The sequence below is a fragment of the Acinonyx jubatus genome, chromosome C1, assembly GCF_027475565.1.
Source record: "Acinonyx jubatus isolate Ajub_Pintada_27869175 chromosome C1, VMU_Ajub_asm_v1.0, whole genome shotgun sequence".
Classification (NCBI taxonomy): Eukaryota; Metazoa; Chordata; class Mammalia; order Carnivora; family Felidae; genus Acinonyx; species Acinonyx jubatus.
Genome location: NC_069381.1, coordinates 199,316,566 through 199,333,328, shown reverse-complemented (window position 1 = coordinate 199,333,328; position 16,763 = coordinate 199,316,566). Strand labels below are relative to the sequence as shown.

Below are 16,763 nucleotides of genomic sequence, written 5' to 3'. Positions count from 1 at the left end.
GTATTTATGTTGAAAAAGAGGAAATAAATACAGGAAGCATATGAGTACCAGATACAGAAAAACATTTGGATTTATTTTATACTTAGTGATGAGCCGTTAATGTTTGGGAGAAAGTTTCAGTTAAGCAAGATGAAGACAAGCCATTCTAGAGATACGCTGTACAATGTTGTACCCATAGTTAACAATATCATATTGTACACTTTGTTTTGTTACCATATTAAGTATTCTTACCATGGTAGAATAAAATTTACAAAAAATGTATGATAGGGAATTGGCATCAATAGTAAATATTTAGCACTTACTAAGTGCTTGTATTTGTTCTAGTACAAAAGAAGGTAAGACAGGTTCCTTGCACATCTCCCCCCCCCCCCCACCCCGCCCCCAGGAGAAAGTTAAGGAGACAAATAGTGCATGCTTTACTTGTTAAGAAATAAAGAGTAGTTCTTTACAAAGGGTATTTATAGAGTAGAGGATTCATTGGATGGAGAAATCCTGAAACAATGGAGACTGAAAAGTGATTGTTACTGCAAATCATTGATGAGGATGCATTGTGATAGTGGTTAAAAACATGGGTTTTGGGGCGCCTGGGTGGCTCGGTCGGTTAAGCATCCGACTTCGGCTCAGGTCATGATCTCACGGTCCGTGGGTTCGAGCCCCACGTCGGGCTCTGCTGACAGCTCAGAGCCTGGAGCCTGTTTCGGATTCTGTGTCTCCCTCTCTCTGTGACCCTCCCCCATTCATGCTCTGTCTCTCTCTGTCTCAAAAATAAATAAACGTTAAAAAAAAATTTAAAAAAAAAACATGGGTTTTGGTGTTAGACTTTGTTTTGTCTCTTAATGAATCTGTATCCTTGGATAAATTCTCTCTCTAAGCCTCAGTTTCCTCATCTGTAAAATAGAGATAATAATCCTTGCCTTTAAGATTATTGTGAAAATTAAATAAGATAATTCATGCGTGGCACTTAGCACTATGGTTAGTAAGTGTTGCATAATACATATTAGGTGAGAGTGATGGCAGAATGAGGAGTTTCTGAATTAGGATAGCAGCTATGAAAAGGCTGGGTTTTAGATGAGTGAGATTGAGGGTAAAGCTGATTCTAAATTTTTTTGCCTAAATGACTATAGAAGGAATATGTAGAGAAGTCTGGGAGCCTCTTAATGAGGGCATGAATTGTATCATCTTCATTTTGTATTCTTACCACGGTGCCATCAAATCAAAGTGGCTCAATCATTTTTTAGTAAGGGAACAAATGAATTTACAGTTGGTATTGTAGCTAGCGTTCAAGGAGATCGTGAAAGATGTTTGGGTAGAACTTCAGGGGAAGTTGAGGCTTATAGAGAGCCTAAATTTGAGAAACAAACCCATGAAGTTAGTTTTGTAAGAAAAGTAAAAACTCCAGATTTACTCACCTTTCAAAATGTGTATCAACACATCATGGAAATGGTATTTTGAGACTTCGGGCATCATTATGTAACAATGTTTATAAAGTAAACAAAGAATATACTCTTTTTCACTTCCTTCTTAGTTTCAAAATGTAGCAGAGAGAAATATCCCAAGACACAAATTGATAAGGTGTAGGCCTTGAAGTCTCTCCTTTTGATTGTGTGTATATGTGTGTATCTTGAGCGTTACATTTTAAATGTTTTCAGTAAGATACGTTGTGGTTTTTAAATAATCAAAAAGAGTTTATCTTTTTGTATAAATGATTGCTTTCTTTTTTTAATTTTAACTTCATAAATTGGATTCTTTTAAAAAGGCACACTTATATTTTCTTTAGCTGAGGTGATGGCTTCCGGAGAACGGGCATAGCTGCAGAATATGAGTAGTTCCCCAAGAAGAGTGCATTGCCTTTGGCACAAGGATCAGAATAAAGGTGAATTGTTATTACATAGGGTTTTTCAGTAAAAGTCACTGAAAAGTAAGTAATGTTTTTATTTTGGATGTGTGTTTCCAAGAGTATGCAAATTGGCAGGAATTAACAGTTTTCTTTCTTTTATTTTATAGTAGTGGTTTTTATGTTTTAGCATGCTTTCTTTACCACAGAACACCCTCTAGATAAAGATGTTTTTAAAGCAGGGGCGCCTGGGTGGCTCAGTCAGTTAAGCATCCGACTTCAGCTCGGTCATGATCTCACTGTTCGTGGGTTCGAGCCCCACGTTGGGCTCTGTACTGACAGCTCAGAGCCTGGAACCTCCTTCAGATTCTGTTGTCTCCGCCCCTCCCCGCCCCTCCCTCACTCTCTCTCTCTCTCTCTCTCTCTCTCTCTCTCTCTCAAAAATACGTAAACATTAAAAAAATTTTAAAGAGAAGATGTTTTCAAAGCAGTACCTAAAATATGTGCATGTAAATAAGTGTACAGGGTACAGAAACATTTTTGCCAATATTATTGATTGAGTTTCATAGAATTCTCAAAGTTGAACCAGTAATTTTAATAATTGTGAAAAAAGTTAGGGAAATAGAAATCTCTTTGGACATGCTTAAAGAATAATTTGTTTTTGTTATACCTTGTCTTACCAATATTCCTTTGATAGGGAATTAGCATTATAGAGTTCAAAGAAACCTCATTGTCCTACATTCATAGAAAGTTTAACTGCTGCTGATTAGTGCTACATACTGAAAAAGAAACTTAGTTTTTTTCCTCTTAACAGAATAGGGCAAACCTTGATACTATGATGAATGTACAAAAGTAGATATTGTTAATTTGTTTAGTGCAAGAGCTGGGAATGGACTAAATTGAGGGATTAAAGAAAAGTTTTGTTGGTTCTGCAAATTTTACATCCTGTACTTTGTCAGGGTGTTGTTTTTTTTTTTCCTTAGAGGAAAGAGAGATGGCTAGTAGAAATGGTTAAGGAAATGTTCAATATCTGAAGTAAAATTTCATGTACTTAATCCAAACTGCATCAAAATGTTTTAGAATTGTATAGGGAGAAATTGTATAGAGAGAAACAGAAATAACACTAAAGGTTTTTTTTTTTAATTTTTCATATGCTTTAGTGAACTTTGAAATCTACACTTCCAATTTTGTTAAATAGTGTTAATTTTTAAAAATTTGTTGGAGGAATTCAGGGTCATTGACCTTACTTTTGGTCTGTGAAGAAAACGCTAAGATAATGGGGTTTTGTATTATTCTCTTTCAATTTGGTACCCTGATCCATAATGACATATAAGGAAAGGTAAGGGAATTTGACAGAACTCTGAAAATGGAGTTTCTCCAGTGAGCAATGAACAATATGAATCCTAGTTTAGGCAAGTTTACTAATGTTTTTGTTTTAATGTATTCTGTAATTGCATATTAATTTTGTTCTTCCACAAATGATTTTTTCTCATTGAATCTTGGTGAGATGTGAGGACAGCTTTGCATTTAGTGAAGTTCAGGTGCCGGTAGAAAAGACTTACATGCAGTGTTCAAAAGATGACTTGTATGTCGTCCACTGCATAGTGATACTTATAAAGAGCTTAGTAAATATAATCCTATATTGGTCACATAAGAGGGATTTATGGTTCCAGTATCTGCTGTTGTGTGTATATATATATGTACACATATATGTGTATATATATTCTTAATGTTTATTTTTGAGAGAGCACACATGTGCGTGCCAGTGGGGGAGGGGCAGAGAGAGGAAAACAGAGGATCTGAAGAAGTCTCTGTGCTGAGAGCAGTGAGCCCAATGTGGGACTTGAACTCACAAAACATGAGATCATGACTTGAGCCAAAGTGGGAAGCTCAACCGACTGAGCCACCTGGGTGCCCCTCTGTTTTTGTATATATTAACAGCAAATTGAATAAAATTGTTAGTGCTGATTTGTTCATTCTTAATCATTTTGTTTCTTGTGTGTCAGACACTGTCAAAATGGGGATGCTGAGATTAAAGAATATATTCCTTATCTTCAAATAGCAAAATCTAGATAGAGACAAAGAAGTGAACAATTTGTGATACAATGTGACAAATGTTACACTAGTGGTAAGCACAACGTATGTAACAGGAAAATACAGAAGCATGAAACTGTCTCTGTGGATGTGAACTGAGAGAAAAAGTGAAAGGTAGCTGGGAAAGGCTTCTTAAAGAGGATAACATCTAAGCTAAGCCTTGATTTTATAGCCAAGAGAAATTGAGTGGGGTTGTGGGGGCATGGAGAGAATACATGAAAATCCTCCAGAGATAGACCACAGTGTATGCAGAAGTATACTGGCATAGTTTTGGGGGGGAAATTATAAATTCAGATGGATGGATTTGGTGGGCTTGTGGGGATAGAGAGGTAAATAGGGCCTGGATCATGAAGAGTGTTTATGTCATGTTAATGAGTCTAGATTTTATTGTGAGGGCAGTGGGGAACTGTTGAATGATATTAAGGAGAAGAGTGATGTGATTTGATCTACAGTTCATCATAAAGATGTCTGGAAGGTGTATGGTGATAGACTTGACAGGACTCTACTGTGATCTTCCATTTCCAATCCAATACCAATAATCGTCAAGAGAGAGGTCAAAGATAACTCTCATGTTTCTGGCAAGGGCAACTGGGGTAGGAGAGGGGTCGTGTATTCTTGGCAGTGTTGAGAGCCTAGTGGAAGAAAGTCTCAAGGACCTGTCCAAACAATGAAGCACCAAATTATTAATTGCAAAAGAAAAAAAAAAGTATGACAAACACACATTGCTGGTCCAAAATTCTGTAGTTACTACTTTGAGCAGTGCCATGTTAACAGGTCTATAAACAGTAGCAGGACTCTGTTTCTCTGATGGATTCATGTACCTACCAAATTACACTATCTAAATCTGACCACAGTAGGCATTCAAACATTTTGATGAGGTGAGTGAATAATAATGGAGGACTTAAAATGCATAACACCTTTTAACTATTCAAAGTGTTTTCACATCTCTTTTGAAATTTTGTTCTGTTATTTGATATATACTACCTAGAAGCCTTAAACTAGAGGCCCTCCAGGCTCTGTCTTGCCTATATCCTACCTGTAGGTGGGTTTTGCTTGATTTGTAGTTTTTAAAAATAAATTTTAATTCATTGCCCACAATTTACAATGGGCAGTTTTACACAAACATTTGGAGCTCGTTTTCCTGAAAAGTTAGATGATCAGGCAAGTAGCTGGGTTCACTAATTCTACATGGTAAAATTGGCTAGATTTCAGTAGCAGTTTTCCGAGTTTGCCTGCCTAAGTCATGTCACCTGCATGACTCCTATAGGCGGTTGACTTTGACCCCTTTTAACAGCTTATTTATCTGAGGTCTTTCAAGAAAGAGGTGTTGTGGGCAAGGAATAAATACAGACAGTGCATACTAATTCCATTCATATTAAAGCTTTTGTCTGTTCAGTGCCTAATGTATGTTATTTCATTTAGTTTTGCAAAGCTATAGCATTTGCTATTCTTATTTACAGTTGAGAAAACTAATGGTTAGAAAGGTAAGTTATAAATTAGTGACAGCTGGCTCCTGATAGCTAGGCCTCCTGTGTTTTTCCTTTGTATACTACTTTTTTTTTTTTAAGCTTTTCCAGTTGAGTTGTTTAGGCAAAGTATGATGATTTTTAATTTCTTAAATTATAAGCAAGAATCTGTATTAGCAATGTTTTTAGAGATTTGAAAACAGTATACATAAAATTTGTTTTAATTTTAGATGATTGTGTGTATGTGTGTACATACATGTAGATAATACATAACACTAACATTCTTTACTATTACAGTTGTGTTTACTTGCTGACATTTGGTAAGCTAGTTTGAAAGTTTTAGATATTCTGTTATTGCTGTAAGCAATTTTTAAGTAGAAGTTCTTTCAGAAATTTGAGTATTTGTCAAAGATAAAATTGGTAAAGATTCTTTCCGCTTTATGGTAATATTAAACAAATGGTAGGTGGTTCTTAGGAAGAGAGGTTTTTAGTGTGTGTTTCTTTTGCCTAAAGAATAAATTATTTTCTCAATATAATTCTGAAGGTTAAACTCATTTGATTATTCTTACAATTTTTTTATTCATCTAATGTCTATACATGTGGATATGCTTAGACTACTGATTGGTAGAAGGAATTGTTTTATGATATGATTTGATATTTTCAGAGGAACTCCATTCTAAGAAATGGAGTCAGCTGACTGAAAATATTTTTTTTTTACTTACATTTGAAATTCAAGACCCTTTCACATTCATGAAGGACGGTAAAAGTTGGTCATATTGCTGTGAGCAGTCACATTGACAATTTAGTATTCCTGATTGACATGCCTTTAGTGGCAGCAATATGGTTGTTAATGGTGCCAAATGCAAAATTCAGGCACTGCTAGGGCACAGATACTGGACACATGGCAAAGAAGGGAATGTGGTAGAGAAGAAATAAAATGTAGGTAGACTCAGTCACTGAACTCAGTGACTGCTTTAGTTGTCTTTCTTCTGCTTACCAGCTAGCTAATCAAGGCCTTTGAGGTTGCTTAATAAAAAGTGGTTTACTGAAACAGAAAAGGACGTAAAAGATGGTTTATTAAATGCTCTCTTTTAAGTGACTCTTATTTTAATCACTCTTAATAAATTGTAACTTACTATTTTATTTTTCTTCCTTAGAATCTGTCAGGTGTATTTTTGCTTTTTAATTTGGCTAGAAGCAATTTATTTTTAAAGAAAGTATGTCTCCTCTGAAGATTCACGGTCCTATCAGAATTCGAAGTATGCAGACCGGAATTACAAAATGGAAAGAAGGATCCTTTGAAATTGTGGAAAAAGAGAATAAAGTCAGCCTGGTAGTTCACTACAATACTGGAGGAATTCCAAGGATATTTCAGGTATTACCAGATTTTGATGTGGAATAGATCTTGACTCACACCCTGTAGTGAGTAGCTTCCCTGTACAATAGTAAGTATAGTGGTAGCCCTCCTCCTAGGTTAATATTTCTTTTTTATTTCTAGGACACTGATAGTTCTGTGTATATCTTTTATAAATTATTCAACAGCATTGTTGATGGTGTAGAATAAGGAGCAGGAAGTAGTCACCACTATTGAAAAGAAAACTGGGAGGAAGCTGAGAGGAACTGGGTTTGGATACTATTTCTAAGCTATTCTGAAATCCACATTAGGATAACTTTAGTTATTCCTTTTTTTTCCTCAGCATAATATGATAGATTCATCACTATTTAGTATTAGCTTCTAAGAGAACTCATTAGTATCTTCTAAAACCGAATGTCTACTTCTCAAATAGCCTTACCAAAGGTTATAGTAGGGACCATTCAAGGATGATTGTTCGAAGTCATATTTACAGCTGTTTTCTTCTAGCTGTAAACTTTTGAAGAATTTCATTATTTCATCACTGCAGAAAATAGTAAATTTTGTTTTCACTTCTATACTTTTTATCCTGAATTACTCATCTTGTTATGATTTAAATTTAAGAAAATAATGTCTTAACATTTTCTGCACTTTAAAATTCTGTATTTGTTAATTACATAATGCAAAAGTATAATATTCATTTAAGCTGAAGTACTCTATTGAATAATAATTTATGAAATATTATGCTTGAGAACCCTAGACCTGGGATAAAATTTCCATTCCTGTTTGCTTTTGAACTGTGAAAATAAATTGCTTATGATTTAGTGTATTAAAGATATTCTTAAATAGATTGGAGATGGTAACATGGGTAATAGAAACAGTGGTAGTTTCTCCCACAAATGTATATCTACTAATTGTTCATCTCAATGAAATGATTCCTTTTCAAATGGAGATTCAGTTTTTCAGCCCAAATTAGCAGTAAATACTTAAATGTTTAAGCAAACTTACGTCTTTAGGAGCATGAAGATTCTGCTTGTTATTCCGGCCTCATCTCAGTTCTAGATCAGTTTGCATTCAGCATTCATTTGTTAACCACCTACAGATTAATGTGGTGGATACTGTATTAAGGGCTATTAATACAGAGCTGAATGAGTTGTTTTTCTTCTCAAACTTAAGCATAATCAAATGCATTTTCAGATGTAAAAATATTCCAGACACACTGAAGTAACACAAAGAAGAGAATGGTTTGTGCCCTGAGCATTTAGATGGTAAATAGGAGTTTGCCAAACAAGTGGAGGTAGGGCGGAGGTGATTTCTATACATGGACAAACACATGCAAATGTGAATCGACACTCAGGGAACCAGAAAAGTATTTTAAAATAAACGGACAGTGGGGCGCCTGGGTGGCGCAGTCGGTTAAGCGTCCGACTTCAGCCAGGTCACGATCTCGCGGTCCGTGAGTTCGAGCCCCGCGTCAGGCTCTGGGCTGATGGCTCGGAGCCTGGAGCCTGTTTCCGATTCTGTGTCTCCCTCTCTCTCTGCCCCTCCCCCCTTCATGCTCTGTCTCTCTCTGTCTCAAAAATAAATAAAAAATGTTGAAAAAAAATTTAAAAAAATAAAATAAACGGACAGTAAGGAATGAGTAGCAGAAGTAGAGGCTGAAGAGCTAGATAGAAACCAGATCTTGAAGTATCTTGTTTGTCATACTAAGAGGAGCTTAGATTCTAAGAAGCCAAGAATCTCAAGTTCAAATTCATTTAGGGGCTAGGCAGATGAGTTTATTACAAGAGATAGTGGGAGAATAAAGACATATGGGAGGTCATTGTGGGAGTTTAGGTGAGGAATGAAGGTCCTAATCAAAGGAAAAGTCAATAGAAGCAAGAGGAGGAAAAGGATAGATTTGAAGAGATTTCAAGAAGACTCATTAGATTTAGGGAGGTGAAAAAGAAAAGACCCTGGGGAGATTCCCAGATTTCTGAGTGGATGGTAGTCCCTTTCATGTCTTGGTAGGGAGCAGAGGGGAAGAACCGGGGTGGGGAGGAGAGAGATGAGTTGTTGTAGGCGTCAGATGTTCAGATATTGGTATCTAGTAGGCAGTAGGTAAACAGGACTGGAGCTCCAGCAGAGAGGTCTGGAAGGCCTCAATAGAGTACTGGAAGGCTTCAGTAGAGTACTTCAGCTTAAAGCTGGAAGGCCTCACCATACGGGTAATAACGAAAATTGCGGGGCTAATAGGATTTTCACTTGTTAGAGACATCAAATTCAGATTATTCTCATCCTGTTTGTTAATGAACAAACTTTTCCCTTTTGTAGTTAACTTTGATTTTTAAAAAGTAGTATGTGGACTGAAATAATGGTTTTAAGTGATCTCTTTTTTTGCATGTTAAACTCCTTGTTTAAATATTTCAGAGTTAAAGCCTCTGAAACTGTTTATTGTGTTCTATGATAGAATTGTTTTTATTTATTTTGAGAGAGGGTGTGCGAGTGTGAGCGGGTGGGGGGTGGGCAGAGAGAGAGAGAGAGAGAGAGAGAGAATGAATATCCCAAGCAGGCTATGCATTGTTAGCAAGGAGTCTGATGCAGGGCTCGATGCCACGAACCCTGAGATGATGAGCTGAGCTGAACTCAAGAGTCGGATACTAACCGACTGATCCACTTAGGTGCCCCTTATGATAGGAATTTTACTGAAGGACATGAGTTTAAGACCTATTAGGAAGCTTTTATGTATATATATATTTGTGTGTGTGTGTGTGTGTGTGTATATATTATTTAAAATTTGAATATAAATGAAGTCTGGTAAAATTATATTTTTAATCTTATGTAAAAATTGACAAAGATCAATTCTAGTTTTAAAAAATTATGAAATACTATATTACATTTTTCTGCTATTCAAAGGGTATATCTTCAGCAAAAGGCAGCTTTTGAAACCTTTGTATGTGCCTGCTGAGGGAGAACATTAGAGAATAAGGATGCCTATTTGGCAAGAATTAGGTAATAAACTGGAAGACTTATTAATTTAGTCTTGGAAAAATTTCAGCCAAGAGAAAATAAATGTTATCACTTCATAGCACATATCCAGAGTCTGGAAAATTATAGGACAAATTACTGGACCATTCTGGGGAGTGGAAGAAGTAAGCTACGAGGATTTCCAGAGTACTCATGATCTTCATGATTGAAAGAAGGTTAAATGAACCTGCTTAGATAATTAGAAAAGAAAGATGGGGGTGTCTGGCTGGTTCAGTAGTAGAGCATGCAACTCTTGATCTTAGGATTGTAAGTTTGAGCCCCATATTGGTGTAGAGATTACTTAAAAATAAAATCTTAAAATATATATTTGAAAGAAAAAAAAAGACGTCTCAAATTGGTAAATTTTATTCTGCCATGTTTTTGAGAGGTGGAATTCTTTTGAAGATTATAGTTTGGATTAATGTATCCTTTTACATTACAGCTACCTAAACCAATTGTCGGATATTTTATAAGCTTTTATTTAAGAAAAGGAAGAGAGAAAAAGAAAGCCTCTAACATAATGTGGCTTTCTAGAGTAGTGCTGGTATATCCACCTAGGCTCTGTTAATTGTTAACTCACTAGCTTTTATAGCTTTATAACTATATGTGAAAATATTCAATTCCCTGTCATAAAATCAAAAATGCTAGGATTACTTTGTAAAATAAGTTTTAATAGTAGGTGTTTGCCTCTCCTGAAAGTGAAATCTTTAAGCATATCAAGAAATGGGAACTCTTTTCAGTTGGTGGGAAAAAACCCTAAAATTAATATGGGAAAGACTTAAGAAATGTAACTTAGAAAGTATGAAGTAAAGTGCTCCTTATACAATTTATTTTACTTTATTGTGCATTTTTAATAATGTAATTTTCCTTTTGTGTTGGTTAGCTAAGTCATAACATTAAAAATGTGGTGCTTCGACCAAGTGGAGCGAAACAAAGCCGCTTAATGTTAACTCTACAAGATAATAGCTTCTTGTCTATTGACAAAGTACCAAGTAAGGATGCAGAGGAAATGAGGTTGTTTCTAGATGCAGTCCATCAAAACAGACTTCATACAGGTGAGCACTAAATCTTCCCAGGGTTTGCCATTAACAATTATAAAAGAATATTACTAGATGGTATACTAGTATCTCTGATGAATATTGATATAAAAATCCCCAGCAGAATACTGCCAGACTGAATTTTACAGCACAATAAAAGGGTTATATACCATGACCAAGTGGGATTTATTTCTGGAATGCAAGGATGGTTCGGGATATGAAAAATCAATGTAATACACCGAGAGTGAATGAAGGAAAAAAAAACCACATGATTTTCTCCATGCAGAAAAAGGCTTTGATAAAATTCAAAACCCTTTCATGACAAAAACACTCAACAAACTAAGAGTAGAAACTACCTCAACCTAAAAGGCCACGTATGAAAAACACACAATTCACATACTCAGCAGTGAGAAACTGAAAGGTTTTCCTTTAAGATAAGGAACAAGGCAAGGATGCCTTCTCTCACCACTTCTGCCCAACATAATACTAGAAGTTCTAGCAAAAGAACTTGGGCAAGAAAAAGAAATGAAATGCATTCAAATTAGAAAGGAAGAAGTAGGGGTGCCTGGCTGGCTCAGACCGTAGCGTGTATGAGTCTTGATCTCTGGGTCATGAGTTCAAGCCCCATGTTGGGTGTAGAGCTTACTTTAAAAGAAAAAAAAAATTTTTTTTTAAAGAAAAGAAAATTATATCTGTTCTCAGATGATATGATCCTATATGTAGAAAACCTTAAAGATTCTACAAAAGACTATGGCTAGCAAAGGAGGAGGGAAACTATTGGGAAGAGTTACCTTGTCATTTAAATCTTAGGTATTTGTGTTTCTCTACATGAGACTTATTCTGAGGTTTTACTCTTGCTATGAAGATAGCAAGTACTATACAAAAATCATACAATATGATTAGGTTCCCCTGCCCTTTCCTAATCCCTTTCATTTAAAATGTTTTGATTTAAAAAATGTATTTATAGACATTTTTAAAGGAATAATCTAGTGCTTAAAATGAGTTTTCCACTATATTAGTGTTTAGCTGTATTCTCATCAAAACTTCATTACTAATATTTTATAGTTGACAAATTTCGGGGTTTTTTAACTCAAATATGACACATAAAAATGTTAGAAGGTGAAGATGTAGGAGTGCTACTTTGCTTGTGTTTAATTAATATCTATTTGATACACTATATTCCTTGTAAAATTAAAAAATTGATTGCTATGTAGTACCTACTCATATGTTCATGTTACCAAATCTGAGCTATGTCAATTTACTAAATAACTGTTGAATTTTAGAATCAAGGAATTGAATACTGTTTAAAATTTTTAGAATATGTCAGGGACTATGTCTATATACCTTCTGTTTTTGTTTTATTTCATTGTACCCATCATGTTAATTGACCCACTGTTTTAAAAGTTGACACGTGTAAGAAAAGCATGTCTCTAAATAAATTGGAATGGAAAGCACAATAGACTCTCTGGAAACCCATATTTAAATCTGAACAACATGATATAGTGGAGAAATGTGAATTTTGGACCTAAACAGATTTGGGTTTGAATCCTACCTCTGTTTACTTCCTGTGTGGTTTTCAATATGTCACTTAACGACTGAGTTTCAGTTTCTCATCTCTAAAATGAAGGTTATATTACCTTAAGTTCAGGTCTTAAAGAATAAAATCTCATAAATAGAAAGTATGACTGGTATAAGAGAGACACTTAGTAATTAGGTCAAAAGGAGCAGGCTGTGGAGTTGAATTGTCTTGTGCTGCTCTTGGACAAGTTATTTTAATCTTTTGACTTTAGTTGCCTTTGCTGCCCAAAAGTAATATGTACTTTACAGAGACTAGAGTAGGATAATGAATGTAAAGATACTTTGAAAAGTATAGCACATTTAATATATAATGTGTGGCAATTCAGTGGAAAAAAGACTAAATTTGATAGACGTGTTATCTATAAATGAGATAACTAACCATTTAAGAAGAATAAAGCTGGCTCCCTATCTCACTTCATTCATCTAAATAGATTTTACATTGATCAAGGATTTGAATATAAAAAAGTAAAATGACAAGTGTTATTAAAGGGGAACACTGGATTTTAACATAATATCTAGATGGAAAAGACCTTTCTGACTATGATATAAAAACAGAATCAGTAAAGGAAAAGATTAATAATGGACTGTAAAAAACTTAAATGATCTCTGAGGCAAGAGTAAAAAAAAAAAACAACGAAAATATTAGCCACAGTGACAGAGTTAATGTTGCTAATAAACAAAGACCTATTTTCCAAATCAGTATGAGAAGGACAATCCAGTAGAGTAGTAGAAACTGCATATAGGAAATTCAGGAAGATAAACAGATGGCTCTAATACATGAAAAAATCTCAACTTCACCAATAATTAAATTCAAGTTCTTAGTATCACATCAGCAATAGTATGAGGAGAACAAGATAGTTTCATTTATTTGGTAGGAACTTAGAGATATTTTTTGGAGGAATAACTGGTAATACCAATTTAGTTTAAAACCACTTCCCTGGGGCCCCTGGGTAGCTCAGTTGGTTACGTGTCCAACTCTTTTTTTGTTTGTTTTTTAATATTTTTTTTTGACATTTATTTACTTTTGAGAGCGAGAGAGAGAGACAGACAGAGAGACAGAGTACAAGCGAGGGAGGGGCGGAGAGAGAGAGACAGAATCCGAAACAGGCTCCAGGCTCTGAGCTGTCAGCACAGAGCCGTGTGTGGGATTCAAACCCATGAGCCCTGAGATTATGACCTGAGCCAAAGTCGGATACTTAACTGATTGAGCCACCCAATGCCCCATTAAGTGTCCGACTCTTGATTTCAGCTCAGGTCATGATACCAGGGTTGTGGGATCGAGCCCCACGTTGGGCTCTGTGCTAAGGAAAGAGCCTGCTTGGGATTCTCTCTCTCTCTCTCTCTCTCTCTCCCCCTCTCCCTCTCCCTCTCCCTCTCTCCCCCTCCCTCCCCCTCTCTCCCCCTCTGTCCCCCTCTGTCCCCCTCTGTCCCCCTCTCTCCCCCTCTCTCCCCCTCTCTCCCCCTCTCTCCCCCTCTCTCCCCCTCTCTCCCCCTCTCTCCCCCTCTCTCCCCCCTCTTCCTCTCTCTTCCTCTCTCTCCCTCTCCCTCCCTCTCTCTCCCTCCCTCTCCCTCCCTCTCTCTTCCTCCCTCTCTCTTCCTCTCTCTCCCTCCCTCTCTCTTCCTCTCTTTCTCTTTCCCTGTCACAAAAAATAACAAAACAAAACCTGTACATTCTTTACTCCAGCAATTCTTATTCTAACAAGTTCTTAGAATTCCTATTCTACACAATTTTATTCATGCAAGAAGATACATGAAAGAATGCTCAGTATTTGCATTTTTTAAAAGTTAAAATATTTCAAAGGATTGTGGGAAATTGACTGAAGTATAAAATACTTCTAAAGTATATACAAATTCACACTTCTGCAGTACCTTACATGTTTTTTTTTTTTTTTTAAGTTTGTTTTGAGAGAGAGCAAGCACAAGTGGGGAGGGGCAGAGAGAGAGAGAGGGAAAGAGAGAGAATCCCAAGCAGGCTCCACACTGCCAGGGCAGAGCCCAGTGCAGGGCTCAAACTCACAAGCTGTGAGATCATGACCTGAGCCAAAGTCAGATGCTTAACCAGCTGAGCCACCCAGGTGCCCCAGTACCATATGTATTTTAAGCTAGCACTGATTTCTTTGGAATAGAAACCATTTATGCTGCTTGCTGAACTTAATAGAGTATATAGGTTATTGGAGGTATATCTGTCACTGGTTCTAACATGTTTCCTTAGCATCCAGTGTCAGTGTTCATGCCATTGACACATAGTGACTAATTTTTCTGTAGTGTTAATTACCAAATATTTATAGAGGAGATTTTGTAGCACTTTGATTTTGCATTTAAAATTTTATTTTTGGGGGCACCTGGGTAGCTCAGTCAGTTAAACGTCCAACTTTCGCTCAGGTCATGATCTCATGGTTCGTGAGTTCAAGCCCCATGTCAGGCTTTATGCAGACAGCTCAGAGCTGGGAGCCTGCTTCAGATTCTGTGTCTCCCTCTCTCTCTGCCTTCCCCCACTCACACTCTGTCTTTCTCTCTCTCTCTCAAAAATAAACGTTAAAAAAGATTTTTTTTTAATTTATTTTTCTATTACATCTTCCCAGATTTTTGCATGTTATTTCATTTTTTGCTTGAGACTCTAGCTTGGAATTTCAATTACTATATATAGCAGATATATTTTCAGAAAGAATCGGTTGATAAGCTCTTTGATTTTTTTTTTAAGTTTATTTGAGAGAGAGAGAAAAAGTATGCTGAAGGGGCAGAGAGAGAGGGGGAGAGACAGAAAAATCCCAAGTAGGCCCCACACTCTCAGTGGGCAGAGCCTGTATTGGGGCTCAAACCCACAAACTCGTGAGATCATGACCTGAGCTGAAATCAAGAGTCAGAGGCTGAACCCACTGAGCCACCCAGGCACCCCAGCACTTTGATTTTTTAATGTTTCTTCTGTTTTTTTTTTTTTTTTTCGGTATTCTGTAATAATGGTAAATCTCTTTATTAAAGTAAATGACTTGGGATTTATTCATTTATTTTTCCCCCACCAGCCATGAAACCTCAGGGGTCTGGTAGTTTTGGAGCTATTCTGGGCAGCAGGACCTCACAGAAGGAAACCAACAGGCAGCTTTCTTACTCAGACAATCAGGTATGTTCATTTGACTTTTCTAGCTTTTAAAAAAAGTTAAAATCAACTATTATTATGCAAGTTTTTTCCATAATTTATCACAAATTCCCCTTCTTACTTGTAGTTTTACTGAACCCACTGTGACCTATGCTCTGTGTCTCATGGCCATCATGAACCACAGTAAAGTGTATTTTTTTTTTAATATATATGTATTTTTTTTAAGTAGGCTGGGTCCAGCGTAGAGCCCAATGTAGGGCTCAAACTCACGACCTTGAGACCAAGACCTGAGCTGAGATCAAGAATTGGACACTCAACCAGTTGAGCCACCCAGGTGTCCCAAAGAGTAGTTTTTACAAACATAGCTTTGGTATTAGATGTAGGTTTGAGATTTGGTGCTGCTGCTTACTAGTCCTGGGTCATTGGAGAAGTTCCTTGAGTATCCTGAACCTTACTCTCCATTGGTAAAATTGAGACAGAAGTAATATTTTAAGGGTTGCTGTGAGATAGTCCTGTAAAAGTGCTTAGCTCATGGTACCATATACTAACAATCCTATAAATATTTGTTGCTATTACTTCTGTGACGTCCTTTGAGTCTGTTCTGCATTATGAACTTTTCCCCTATACTATATGATACCAACCTGCTTTGTTGAGGTTCTCTATTTACTTTTTAAGTAGTTTTTCTTTCATAAACATTCAGATAGCCATGAGTCTTGCTGTGTACTATTACAACTTAGGAGTCCTATGTCTTTTAAAATTTATCTCATAAATGGAAACCAGACATAAAGAAAAGCTTTGAACTATTCTGTAAGTAAATTGATGAGTTCTGTTTGGCTGGGAGAGGTGATTACTTAGTCCATTTGCTGGACTAAGCAGTAAGATTTTATTTTTGTTAGTTTTTTAAATAGGTTATGGGTGTTTTTTTTCTTTACATTTTAATTGAAATATGATTGACATGCTATAAATGCACATATTTGAGGTGTACAATTTGACACGTTTTGACTTAGGTATATACCTATAAAATCATCACCATAATCAACCAAGTGAACATAAGCCATAACCCTTAAAAGTTTCCTCATCCCTCTTGGTAATCCTTCCTTCCTGATTTCTCTCTGGCATCTATCCCCTAAACCACAACTGGTTTGTTTTTTGTCACTGTAGATTAGTTTGCATTTTCTAGAGTTTTATATAAGTGGAATCAGTGTATATATTTTTTGTCTTTTTCATTTAGCATAATTATTTGGAGATTCACGTATAGATAGAAATTTAAACTGTTAGAATACTTAAATATGTAAATGTTAAC

General features: G+C 36.1%; 1 protein-coding gene across 6 annotated transcripts in view; it reads left to right on the top strand.

Annotated features, from left to right (window-relative positions):
* USP37 (ubiquitin specific peptidase 37) overlaps positions 1-16,763 on the top strand; it is a 97,345-nt gene that overhangs the window by 3,378 nt on the left and 77,204 nt on the right. For 3 of the 6 annotated variants that reach the window (XM_027050732.2, XM_027050711.2, XM_027050724.2), the window contains exons 2-5: positions 1,778-1,918; positions 6,552-6,769; positions 10,635-10,806; positions 15,387-15,484. In XM_027050732.2, the coding sequence (XP_026906533.1) occupies positions 6,614-6,769; positions 10,635-10,806; positions 15,387-15,484 (426 nt within the window). In that variant the 5' untranslated portion in view covers positions 1,778-1,918; positions 6,552-6,613. The remainder of the gene's footprint in view (positions 1-1,777; positions 1,919-6,551; positions 6,770-10,634; positions 10,807-15,386; positions 15,485-16,763) is intronic. The other 3 variants (XM_027050717.2, XM_053215787.1, XM_027050726.2) reach the window with 2 other exon arrangements.